Source organism: Equus quagga, chromosome 21, assembly GCF_021613505.1.
Source record: "Equus quagga isolate Etosha38 chromosome 21, UCLA_HA_Equagga_1.0, whole genome shotgun sequence".
NCBI classification, from domain to species: Eukaryota; Metazoa; Chordata; class Mammalia; order Perissodactyla; family Equidae; genus Equus; species Equus quagga.
In genome coordinates this window covers 37,961,465-37,973,846 of record NC_060287.1, presented here as the reverse complement: position 1 = coordinate 37,973,846, position 12,382 = coordinate 37,961,465, and the positions used below count along the sequence as shown (strand labels likewise).

At 57.3% G+C, this 12,382-nt stretch overlaps 1 protein-coding gene across 2 annotated transcripts; it reads right to left on the bottom strand.

The window, feature by feature from the left end:
- Positions 1–5,240: 5,240 nt before the first annotated feature.
- Positions 5,241–11,864, bottom strand: LOC124231427 (alpha-crystallin A chain). Of its 2 annotated transcripts, XM_046648228.1 has the most exons (5): positions 11,802–11,864; positions 9,899–11,442; positions 8,626–8,915; positions 7,149–7,271; positions 5,241–6,030 (listed from the first exon to the last, which is right to left on the bottom strand). In XM_046648228.1, exons 3-5 carry the CDS (start codon positions 8,812–8,814, stop codon positions 5,821–5,823), a joined length of 522 nt encoding a protein of 173 aa, XP_046504184.1. In that variant the 5' UTR covers positions 8,815–8,915; positions 9,899–11,442; positions 11,802–11,864; the 3' UTR covers positions 5,241–5,820. The 2 variants fall into 2 exon arrangements, with proteins under 2 accessions (XP_046504184.1, XP_046504183.1); XM_046648227.1 differs by having other exon boundaries at positions 9,899–11,856.
- Positions 11,865–12,382: the final 518 nt, after the last annotated feature.

Below are 12,382 nucleotides of genomic sequence, written 5' to 3'. Positions count from 1 at the left end.
TCCCCAGGGCCGCTTCCTCCCCTGCCCCACCCCACACGGGCCTCAGGGCCTTGGCGGGAGGCGGCAGGGCAGAAGATGTTCTCGGGCTCTTCCTGGGAGAGGCCACGGGGAAGAGCAGGCACGGGGGCTGGGGGGCAGCACGGGGCTGACCTGCCAGGCAGTGATTTCTCCTTTTGCAAATGATTTTACAACGAGCAAATGAAACAAAAGCTGCTTATTGTAAAGAAATACCGCTGTGTGGCTTTCTCTCTCTCTCTCTGTTCCAGACTCCAGGGCTGGACACCGGCCCCCTAGGGTCAGGGTGGGGTCTCCCAGAGCTCTGCATTGCCAGCCCAGCCCACAGGAGCCCAGCCCTCTGCAGCTGTGTTGCGGCTGCTTCCCGCGGTCTGTCCCGGTGAAGGTGACCTTTGAGACAAGCTCGCGCCTCCAGCCCATGAGTCCTGGAGCCCAAGGCAAGGCCTCTGCTGCCACCTGGTGTTGAGACTTGGGATTGCAGATGGTCGTCTCTGGGCTAGACGCCCCCGGGGAGCGTCCAGTCCACCACCCTGAACTGACGAGGATGGGAATCTAATCCTCAGAGGGGCTGACAAATCTGCCCAAGGTCACATGGCAAGTCACCATCAGAAGAGGACCAGCCTGGCTTCCTCAGTGCCTCCTGATGTACGGGTTGTCATACCCACCCGCATAGGGGTTCAGAATGCTGTCTTAAGTCAAGCAGACAGGGTGGGTCCTGGCCAGGTCCTCACCCATGGGGAACGCTTGGAAAATGACTCAGCTTCCAAGCCCAGATCTCCTCCCTAACAGAGCAGCCCATTGCAGGCTGCTGGGCGGTCCACATGGGCGTTGCCAGTGTGGCTGGCATGATGCTAACACACAATAGATGATCAGTTAATGCTTTCCCTGCTGCTGCTGCTGATGATGCTGCTGCTGCTGATACTGATGATGCTCAAGATGAAAACAGGGTCCCAGGATGGGGAGGTAGGGAGGAAGACTTTTCCTCTACCTAATGTGGGTTCGTCAGGCTGGAGAACGAATTAAATTCACATGAGACAGAATAGCAAGAGAAAGTTAAACAAAGCTTTATGAGGACCATGGCCCAGGGCCTTTCTTCCCAAAGGAAGAAAGGGCACCGAAGAAATGAGGTATACAGAGTGGTTATATCCCCCCAAACAGGGTGTTTCACATATGATTGAAATGTCCCTCCCACAATAGTCGCAAGATTGCCCTGTCGGCACAGCGCTTGATGGACACAGCAGGTAGTGGGTCTCTTATCTCAGAGGGCGACGCAGGAGGCAAGTCTGTTGTCTCGAGCTGGGCAGTCACAGGTGAGCGCAGCAATCAGTTCCTAGCCTAAGGAAAGATGCTTAATCCTTAAGGAAATGCCAACGTTGGGAGAGGGAGGGAAGTCAGTTACAGGAAGTTACCAGACAAGCACAATAAAATGCAAATTTAAGTCCTTGCCTTCCCCATTGATTAAGAGTTTCTAGAGACAAGGTCATCTCCTTTCTTCTTCCTGGTACAGAGAGGGAGATATCTTTACAGATGGAGAGTTCCTTTACAATGTAAATGTCTCCTAACAAAGGGCAAGCAAGTTCCACTCCTCAGACCCTCCTTCCCTGTCCCAATTTATCAAAAGCAATCAGCCTCAAATAATCCTCATGCCAAAGAGACATATCTTGGCCAAATCCAGGTCCCCACAGGGGGACCTCCATGTACGTACATTCAAGTCTCATTTTCGGTGGAAGAGAGGGGCCCACCTAGAGACCTAGAAGCGAGACACTGAGGCAGAAAAGGCAGCTTCAGGAGAACTTTCCCCCTTCACTCACCCACCCACACATGGAAGCAGCCTTTGTTATTCCAGAGCTTCCCAAATTTGCCTGGTGGTAGGCACCACCTGGAGAAATGCTGAGAGCACAGACTCCTGGACTCCAGCCCTGCATACTCCGATCTGGTTGATCTGGGGTGAGGACCAGGAATCTGTATTTGCACAGCCCTCTGGCGGGGAGGGGGGTTCCCACGGGCCAGCAGGTTTGGGGATGCTGGCCAACCCCATCTTTATGGTTTCTGAAGTGGGGACACCCACATGTCCTAGAGTGGGCAGGGCCAGGCTCCGGTTGCCCAGGACTGTCTGGGGAGTGTTCCCAAGGAGAGATGCTACCAGAGGTGGACAAGGCAAGGGTGAGGGGGTGCCGGCCGGTAGAGACACAGACGCAGGTCAGTGGAGGCTGTGCAATGGCGCAGGTGCAGAGCTCCAGGCCCTGCAATAGACAGACAGAGAGGGGCTTGAAAGGAGTGGGAAGGGAGCTGATACTCCTCTGGGTTCAGAAATTCTTCCTGCAAGAGCCTGTGGGACTCACATTGGATGGGAGTGCCACAGTCAGCAGCCTCTGATGGCTATCGTACCCCAGGAGCAGGAAGAGCCAATGTGTGCAGCGGAGGAGTTCGGGGAATCCTGCCATGGGGGGTTTTGGGGGGGCAGGTTCTCTGACACCACCTCTCGGCCCCCTGCCTGAGCTGGGCCCCAGCGCTCCCTGCAAATCCTCAAGAAGCAGGATTCAGGGTTCTGTGAGCTACCACCGCACACCCCTGGCGGAAGGGCCCAGCCAGCCAAAGGCTGTGTCCTCGGGCTGTCTTGGTCAGCTCAGGTGGCTGTCACAAATGCCACAGACGGGGAGGCTTAGACAACAGACGTCTGTTCTCTCACTGTCTGGAGGCTGGAACTCTGAGATCCAGGTGTCTCAGAGCTGCTTCCTCTGAGGCCTCTCTCCTTGGTGCTGTGGGGGACTGGAATTGGCCGCCGCAAGATATGTCTCTATGGCATGAGGATTATTTGAGGCTGGTTCCTTTGCAGGCAGGAAAGCAACTGAAAAGCAGAATTTACTTACCCTTTGTAAGAGACATATACATTGTAAAGGAATTCTCCATCTGTAAAGCTATCTCCCTCTGTACCAGGAGGAAGGGGAGACGACCTTGTCTCTAGAAACTCTTAATCAATGCCAAAGGCAAGGACTTAAATTTGCATTTTATTGTGCTTGTCTGGTAACCTCCTGTAACTGACTTCCCTCCCCCTCCCAACGTTGGCATTTCTTTAAGGATTAAGCACCTTTCCTTAGGCTAGGAACTGATTGCTGCGCTCACCTGTGACCACCCAGCTCCAGACAATAGACTTGCCTCCTGCTACGCCCACTGAGACAGCAGACCCACTACCTGCTGTGTCCATCAAGCGCTGTGCCGACAGGGCAATCTTGTGACTATTGTGGGAGGGACATTTCAATCATATGTGAAATATCCTGTTTGGGGGGATATAACCACTCTCTACATTCCACTTCTTCGGTGCCCTTTCTTCCTTTGGGAAGAAAGGCCCTGGGCCATGGTCCTCATAAAGCTTTGTTTAACTTTCTCTTGCTATTCTGTCTCATGTGAATTTAATTCATTCTCTGGCCAGACGAACCCAGAGAAGGTAGAAGAAATGTCTTCCTCCCCTACAGTGTGTAGACACCGTCTTCTCCCTGTGTCCTCACACAGCCGTCCCTCTGTGTGTGTCTGTGTCCTGATCTCCTCTTCTTATTAGGACACCAGTCAGATTGGAGTAGGACCCACCCTAATGACCTTCACTTTCCTTAATCACCCTTTAAAGACCCATCTCCAAATACCATCATCTTCTGAGGTGCTGGTGGTTAGCTCTTCAACTTAGGGTGGACACAGCTCAGTCCATTACGAAGCCTGAGCAAGAACTGCAGTGAACACAAGACCATCAGCATCTAACCTATAAGGCTCAGTTCTGGCTGCAGCCAGACCCCACAGGACCCCAGACCACCAGACTTCTGGTGCAATGATGCACCAGGCTGTGCGAAAGTGAGCGCCTCTTCTAAGGACAGCCGGTCTGAGGTGGATCGGGAGGGGCAGGGAGCCTCAGGGACTCTGATTTTCCAAGATATCCAGCCCCGCCCCAAAGTGCAGGGGTCCTTCTTGCCGCCAGCCACAGAGAACCCCCAGTTCTTTTGATGTGGTTGAAATGGCAGGACAGCCCCGGGGGCGGGAGAGGGGCTGGGGGGACTTCCTGCGGGAAGGAGATTGTGGGAGGTGGTGGGAGGGAGTCTGGGGACCTCCCGCAGAGTGAGGACCCTTCTCTAGAGGGGAGCCAAACCCAGAGTGATGAAGGAGATACACGGTGTGTGTGTGTGTGTGTGCACTGCTTTCCACTTAAATTGAAACAACGGCACACTGTTCACTGCACGTGGAGCAGGACTCACTGTCGGAAACTCTTCTCTCCTGTGTCCTCCCTTCTTGGTGTCCAGTTTCTCTCAGGAGGAGTGTGGGCGCCACCCCAAGGGCCATCTGCTGAGCTCCATCAGGGTCCCCAGCACCCTGGCCTCCATTCCACGGGAGAAAGCCCATTACATGGCCTGACCACACCAGAAGCACCCATCCAGCCACTCCTGGAGGCCACATCTGCCCACCCACCTCGCCCTCTCCATGGTCACTGTGCAGCTGGCAGGGCCCCTGGCTGAGCCACCTGCCGGCTCCCCCGTGGAGGCTGCGGGCCTCCAGGCCTGTTCTCCTCCTCAGCTCGGGCAGTCGGGGCCTACAGTGAGAAGGCCTCCCTCTCTTGGTCAGGGATGCCCAGCCCTGGTGGCCAGAAGCTCCCAAGGGCCTGTGACATTCCAGAGAGGGGGAGGCAGCGTACAGGGGCACCTCCCCCATGGGAAGCCCAGGGCGTGGCGCCTGATGGAGGTGGACACTTTCTGCCCACGCTCGCCCACCCCTCCTCATCCCTTCGGAGCGATGGGGTAGCTCCTCAGCTGCAGCCCCCAAGGAGCCGGGAGAGAAGCCCCCAGAGGGAGGCCAGCAGTCAGGGTGGTGGGGCCCAGCTGGCATCCCAGTTCCCACACAGGGCTAGAGAAGGGAGCCCCGGTCTTCTGCCTCCCACTTGCTCCCGTCCTTTCCCTCCTCTCTCCATCCCTCACAGTCCAAGAAAACCTTCTCCTTCCTGCGCCTGCCCGGGTCAGGGGACACTGGGATTGGGAGCGAGGAAGTGACCCAGTCACTTTGCAACGGCTGGGGTGGAACGGGGACAGACGCTCCCCAGTGTCCTTCCCTCCCCTCGGCGCGCCCCCCTGCACCCCCACTATGAGTGGTGTCGCCCCTTCCCCATTGTTCTCCAAACTCCCCCGATGCAGACAGCACGGCCACCAGACAGCAAGTTGCTTTTGTCACCTGCTCTTTATTGACTGCCACAGGCTGCATTCTCCTGGGTGACCAGATACCCCAAGAGCATTACTACACGGAGGAAGTGGGAGGGAAGGTGGTCTGAGAGAAGCGGGCTGCCGAGACCCAGGTGCACGCACGGAGCCTCTGCCAGATGGACCTCACGGAGCCCGGGGAATGTAGGCGGGGTGCTCTGCGCAGCCTCAAGGCAGGCGCCCGCCGCCAAGGGTCAGGATGCCCCTGGCTGGCCCTGGAGACCCAGGGCTCGTCCAGAGATGCTCAGTGAGGGGGCATTCTTCTTCTGACCCCTCAGTAGAACCAAGACCAGCCTGCATCCCCCGGGAGGACGGGGCTGTGGTCTAAAGAAACTGGGATGGCCATCACTTCCACAACTGGCTGGTGTTGGGACCCAGGTCACCCTGAGGGCAAAGCATCTCAGGCAGAGGCCCCGGGATCTCTGGCTACTCCATCAAACCCTCGTTCCCTCAGAGAAGAGGAAAAGGAAATGAAAAAGAAGAAAGCAAAGGAAGACAGATGCCCCACTTTCTGGGGTCTCCCGGATGGGCGGGTGGCAGGGGCAGCAGCGAGTGGCAGCCGAGGCTGAGGCCGAGCTTAAGACGAGGGTGCAGAGCCGGGCTTCTCCTCCCGAGACACGGGGATGGCTCGCTCGCTGTGGCCGGCGTCCATGCCGGACGGGATCTTGGGGCCAGAGAAGGTGAGCATGCCATCCGCGGACACGGAACAGGAGAGCGCCGTCTGGTCCACATTGGAAGGCAGGCGGTAGCGACGGTGGAACTCACGGGAAATGTAGCCATGGTCGTCCTGGGGAGGGGACAGGGATGGCACCGTCAGAGACGCCACTGCAGCGGGCGGCCACCAACCCCCCTTGGAGAAGGCCCTCCTGGACCGCACAAGGGTCAAACCCATGGCGCTCTCGAGGGTGAGGTGGGGAGGCTGGAGCTGCGGCAAGGGCTCCTCCGGGCAGGCCTCCCCCCATTCCTGTGCGGGGGATCCAGGCCTGCCCGGGGCCCTCGCTGCCGTGGAGGTGGCTCTTCAGACTAATTTCTCTCCAAAATCTTCTGAATGGTTCTGCGCCTGGGGCAGGTGTTCCTTTTACCTGGGACCTGCCCAGATTACTCAGGCTCACAGGCACTGTGATCCATTTAATGGGGTCAGGAAGCCACGCATGAGCAAAAGAGCGTCCCCTCCTCCTACATGGCCCTAGTCCCAGCCTCAGCCTCTGACTGGACCCAACTAACTCTGCCTCCAGGTAGAAGGTCGGAGAACGGAGAACCGAGATCAGGAGGGGTGTTCCCGGGGCTGTGCTGGATAAAACAATAGGGTCAGCTCTAGGGGGCCCAGGATGAGGGGCAGCAGACATGGAGCTGGGGTTTCACCCCCGACACGAACAACCTCTCCAGCCACCAAAAGAAAACTCTGGCCTCTGACTGCCGGCTGAGAAGCCGCCCCACCCTGTCCTGGCTGTGGGACCTCCCTGAGCCTGGCTCTGTCACCTGCCAACTTGAGATAATAGGGATGCTTGTCTCGAAGGGCTACTGAGAGGCGGTTGTGTCAGCACACACAGAGCGTTCGGAGCATTGGTAAATGCTGGCCACACCATCGGCACGGCTCATCGTCCCAAGTTAGGTTTATGTGAAAACCTACGCTGGCTCGGAGCCCGCCACCGTGGCGCTGGGCATTTGCAGGGTCCTTCCTAATCCCACAGCCCAAGCAGTGCCAGAGTGGCGGTCCCGTCAGGCCCCCACTAGCCATTGGCCCTGCTGCCCGGGCCTGCGGAGGGCTCAGAGTGACCTCCCCGGTCACTGGGAGGTGGCCCTGCTTAAGTGGGTGTGGCTCCTCCCTCCAGGAGGAGGGGGCCAGATCTGGGGCCCCAAGAGCTTCCCTGGGCCTCCAGAAGCGGGCGCTCGCCCGGGACTCACCTGCCTCTCGTTGTGTTTGCCGTGGATCTCCACAAAATCCTCCTGCACCTTCACGGTGAGGTCCTCGGGAGAGAAGTGCTTCACATCCAGGAAGATGACGAACTTGTCCCGGTCAGACCGGACCTGAAACCCAGACGCTCGTGTGAGTGTCTCCCGGGGGCCACGGCTCTGCAGGGCTGGCCAGAGTGGCCCACATGGAGTGACCGGTAGCTCAGTCCCCAGAGATTAGAACAGAAACTGCAGGTCACCACTCTAGCCTCTCTTTCTACATGCCCAGAAGACAGAGGCACCCACCCAGGACTCAGGACTGCGGACCAGAATCTTGGGGTTGAAGGCAGTGGGTGTCTGTTGACTGCCTGTTGGTGATGAGTTGACTGGCTGGTTATGGGTTGGCTGGCTGGTTGGCAATGGGTTGATGGGCTGATTATGAGCTGGGTGGCTGGTTACAGGTTGGTTGACTAGCTGGTTATGGTTGGGAGCCTGATTATGGGTTGGTTGGCTCGCTGGTTATGGTTGGTTGGCCGGTTATAGGTTGGTTGACTAGGTAGTTATGGTTGGGAGGCTGTTTATGGGTTGGTTGGCTGTCTGGTAATGGTTGGGGGCTGACCATGGGTTAGTTGGCTGGCTGGTTATGGTTGGCGGGCAGGTTGTGGGTTGGCTGGCTGGCTGGTCAGACTGAGCACTTGGAATAACGGTGCTGCCCTCAGCTTCACCTCGTCTCTCTATAAACAACCCGGGGCCGTCTTTCCCAGGGACTGCCTGACTGCCTGCCCAGGGCCTCTGGCTGCATTGCACACAAAGCGCTTTTGTGCTCCTCCCTGTCACTTCTCTCGCTCGGAACATTCCTTTAGGCTCCTTTGCTCCATGGAGTTGGTTGGTGTTGCCTCAGCTCTGGGCAGGCCTGAGTGTTTCAGGCAGTGGTGAGAACTAGCACTCTGGCTCTCTGGACCAAGTGGCTTGGGGAGGGAAGGCTGGGGGCCTGGTTGCCTGCCCTTTGGGCCCGGCCTTGGGCACCTGGGCAAACTTGGGAGGAGCTCTCTCTGCAGCTCTGCAGGATGGGCCGGAAGGGCTTCAGATAGGAGGCCCTCCCCTGGGGCCTCGCCAGCACCGCCCAGCCCCGGCCTCCTGCTGGAGGGAAGGCCAACAGCTGCGAACACAAAGCTCGCGCCTCCCGTCCAACCTGCCTTAGCGGGGTCGTTCTTGGGGTTTCCAGCAAGTGGTTAGTGCATTGCGGACCACATGCGGGTCATGATGGGAGGGAAAAACAGTGGCCAGACTCAGGCTGCTGGGGGGATGGCCACTCCGCCTCCCACCAGCGTCCGGTGGGAAAGTGGCTCCCCAGCCATCACCATCAGCTCCATGAGCTGATGAGATAAGGGCGAGCATGCAGGTGCCTTTGCTCAGGACCAGCCCTCAGAGGTCCCGCTCCCTGCCCAGCCTGGCCCGGGCCCTCCCTCTGGCAGCAGCTGGGGCTTACCTCAGAGATGCCGGAGTCCAGCACGGTGCGGAAGAGGGACTGGCGGTAGTAGGGGCTGATGGTGGAGGACAGGAAGGGCAGCAGGTCATACTCAAAGAGGCCCTCGCCGAAAAACTGGTCGAAGAGCCGGCTGGGGTAGAAGGGGCCCAGGGCGCGTTTGAACCAGGGGTGCTGGATAGCGATGTCCATGTTGGGCGTCGGCTGCAGGGACCAGGGCTGGAGGGCAGTCAGGGCAGAGGCCTCTGGGCAGCGCAGTGAGGAGCTGGGACGCCGGCCCTCCCTATATACGCCTGCGACAGAATAGAGGCGTTAGGGGGATTTCTCTGGAAAGCGTGAGCTCATGAGGGAGGCTGTCCAGTCAGCAGAAACGTGGGCTGGGCTCAGCCCCCGCCCCTCCCGGCCCCGGGCAGCAGCACTGACAGGCAGGGAGCCCTGGACACAGGGAGGACAGACATCCCCAAGCAGCTTCTCTCTGCTGGCTCTGCCCCCTCAACTCGCCCAGGGGGAACGGCAAAGACTTCCATCTCCCCGTTACTGGGCGAGGGCGCTACGTGCCAGCTGTCTGCATACACGGTCCTGTGTGATCCCACGGCCACCTGACCAGTGGGCACTCGCACCCCTGTTTCACAGAAGAGGACACTGAGGCACAGAGGCTGGACGAGTGGTCCCCTAATCACACAGGTGAGGGTGCATCGTTTTCCAAAACAGAATCGCTTTCTCTTGATTACAAAAATCACACACACTCACTGCAAAAATCTTGGGAAAGACAGAAAGTAGGAGAAGAAACTAAAAAACACTGCAGCTCCGGCTCCAGGGGAGCCCTGTTTCAGGGTCTGTGTGCGCCCACACAGGAGGCAGGGTTGCTTTCCAAACCTGGAAAACCGCACCCTGGCCTCTCCTCCGTGTGGCTCATCCTGAGCATCGTCCCCACGAAAGTCATCCTCTCCTCCGTGGACGACACCGCGGTCCTTAAACCACGTGCTCCTGTCAGGCTTGCAGCTGGTCCCCGTGGTCACTGTTGTCGGCAAGGCCTGGCGACTTTTGCCCCCTCTCTGTGGCCCCATGCAGTTATTGCTCAGGAGGCATTTCCAGAGTGGACCTGCCACCGGTCAGGGCACTCCCAGTTTTAAGGTTTCTGATCTTTTCCAGTAGCTTGGCCTCTGGGGAGCATTATTCTAACTTCCACCGCAACTAGGAAAGCGCCTCTTCCCACGGCCCTTAGGGAATGGCTTCTTTAGTGCATGATCCAGACAGCGGGAAGGTTCTTACTCACCTTTGTGCCTCCCCAGGCCCCAGAAGCACAGCTTCGAACCACATCTGCTTCGCGTTTGTGGAATGAATGCATCCTCAAAACACTCAGGGATCTTTGCAAATTTATCTCCAGCCCCTGGACTTGGTCAGGAAAGAGCAGACTTCCCCGGTATTTAAGTAAGATCGTATCTGACACATCTAAAAAGGAATCGGCGTCAAAGTGGGAATTTCAGAGCCTCCCTCCCATGTCTCCTCCCTGACTAGCAGTACTGGGTATCAAATCTTTCCACCTGTGTTTCTGAGCACCTGCTCCGGGCAGAGCACCAGCCGGGTGGTAAAGGGCCCTGAAAAATCTGGAAATGCCATCCTTTGTCCTGCAGGTTTACAAATTCAAGGAGTGATTCCCCAGAGTTTCAGGAAATAAAGGCCAAATTAGGGTGCAGATAATCCCACCGCAGGGAGCAGAGGGTGCCTTCCCCGCCCAGGCCTGTGCCAGGCAGTGCTCTGCGGGTTTCCTCGCAGCCGCCCTATAGGGGATGTAGGTCCCAACATTCCCCCACTTTGTAGACCAGGAGACTGGGGCTTGGAGAGTTGAAGCTCCTTGCCCGGGTCACTCAGAGTGGAGGAAGGGGAGGGGGCTTCGACGCGAGCCGCCTGCCCGGCCGGGGTTCAATGTGGGAGAGCAGTGGTGGGGCTGTGGGCAGGGCGGTGGGTGGCCTCACGCAGCACTGGCTGCCTGCTCCTGGGCATAGGGAATGGGAGGAAGCTGGCTGGGGCCTCCGTGGAGAGGGTCCCACAGGGCCAGGCGTCGTCGGGGCTAGGCAGAGCCACACAAGACCTTGAGACAGAAGGAAAGGGCAGCAGCACTGATTCTGTCTTTGTTTAAAGTTTTGATATTTTATTCACCGCAGATTTTTTGCATTCGAGTTTTTGAAACATTGCATTAAGACATGGTTTATCCTGAGGACTGCGTTCTGTGGTGTCCCCTGACGTTTGACACCAAGGGGAGTGCCGTACTCTCCTCCCCCTACACCTGGCCCTCCATGTGGTCGTTGCAACAGGCTGGGACTGCAGGCAGGGATGAGCTGAGGTGCCAACTTGGGGCTGGGCACAACCTCATCCTATGGGCCACATGGTTCAGGGCACCCAAGGGACCACCAAGGTCCTTCAGTCGTGCAGGGGTGCCCAGGCAGTCACTCAAACCCTTTACACGCCTGCCTTTATTAGGGTTGGGAACCCCATGTGCTGTGACCATGGGGAACAGGGACCTCCGTGGGGCGTGGTGGCACCAGTCGCAGAGCTGGCCGGGCCTGTAGGGGTGGCCTTCAGAGTGAGCCAGCACCAAGGCTGCAGGGATGGGAATCGGTGGGGGATGGGCTGTTTTCAACACATGTGTGCAAATTCACCCTCGCCTGAACCCCTGCCTCAGCCTAGCCCCACCCCTCACCACCTGGATTCTGGAAAAACAAGACCCTTTTGCTCTGTGCCTGTGTTCCTCCTTGAATTCACTTTGAAGATGTCACTTCAAAGCCATGATGGTGCAGAAGGAGCTGTTGGCGGTGCAGTCTGCAGAGATTTAGAAACGAGAAAACCACCTAAAAGTTTGCATACTTTTCATTATCCCCAGGCACTGTCAATTCTGAGTAGGTCAGTGCAAAACATGCCTCCCCTTTTGTCAAAGTTCTAAGCAGTAGCTGCATAAACACTATTGCCGATTCTCCTTGTTCACAGTAACGTGCTACAAAGTTGCTGTGGACAAGGAGTCAGCAACGACTGAACCATGTCGCCCATAGGAAACATGCATCAGGTTCCTGCCAGTATCTGGTTACAATATTTTTGTCAGCCCAGAAATAGATGTGTATCCTTGCGTGTTTCTGTTTAAAGACACCTAGTTTCACACATGCTGTTGATTCACCAACACCGACCTCAGGCCAGCGGTCCTGTAGCTCACGTCTCAACGCAGGTCATCCAGGACACGTATTTTTTTCCTCATGCACATCACAGCCTTGTTACTCTTGCAACATGAGACGGCTCTTTCGCATTGCACCTGGGGGCCATTTTAAACAGTGGAAATCACCGAGAAAAAGCACAAAAATGAGAAAAACGTGGCACTACGTAGACTGCGCAGAGGACCCTTGTTCACAGCGGGAGCTGGAACAAGAAGGGGGAGGGTCACCTTGTCCCTCCTCAGCTGGGAACGAGCACATCGAGTGACTCAAATTCTTCACCTCTCGACCACTCTGGTCCGTGAATGACTGTGAAAGGGCCGTGAGGATCGATGTTGGGGTCACAAATAAATTTTAGCGAGTGGGTGGTGTGGGCTGGATTGTCTCTTACCCAAAATTCGCGTGTTGAAACCCCGACCCCCAGCACCTCAGAACGTGACTGCGTTTGAAGACGGGTCTTTAGAAAGGTCGTTAGGTTAAAGGAGGCTGTTAGGGTCAGCCCTGGACCAATGGGACCGGCGTCCTTACAAGAAGGAGACACCAGGGATCCTCAAATACCG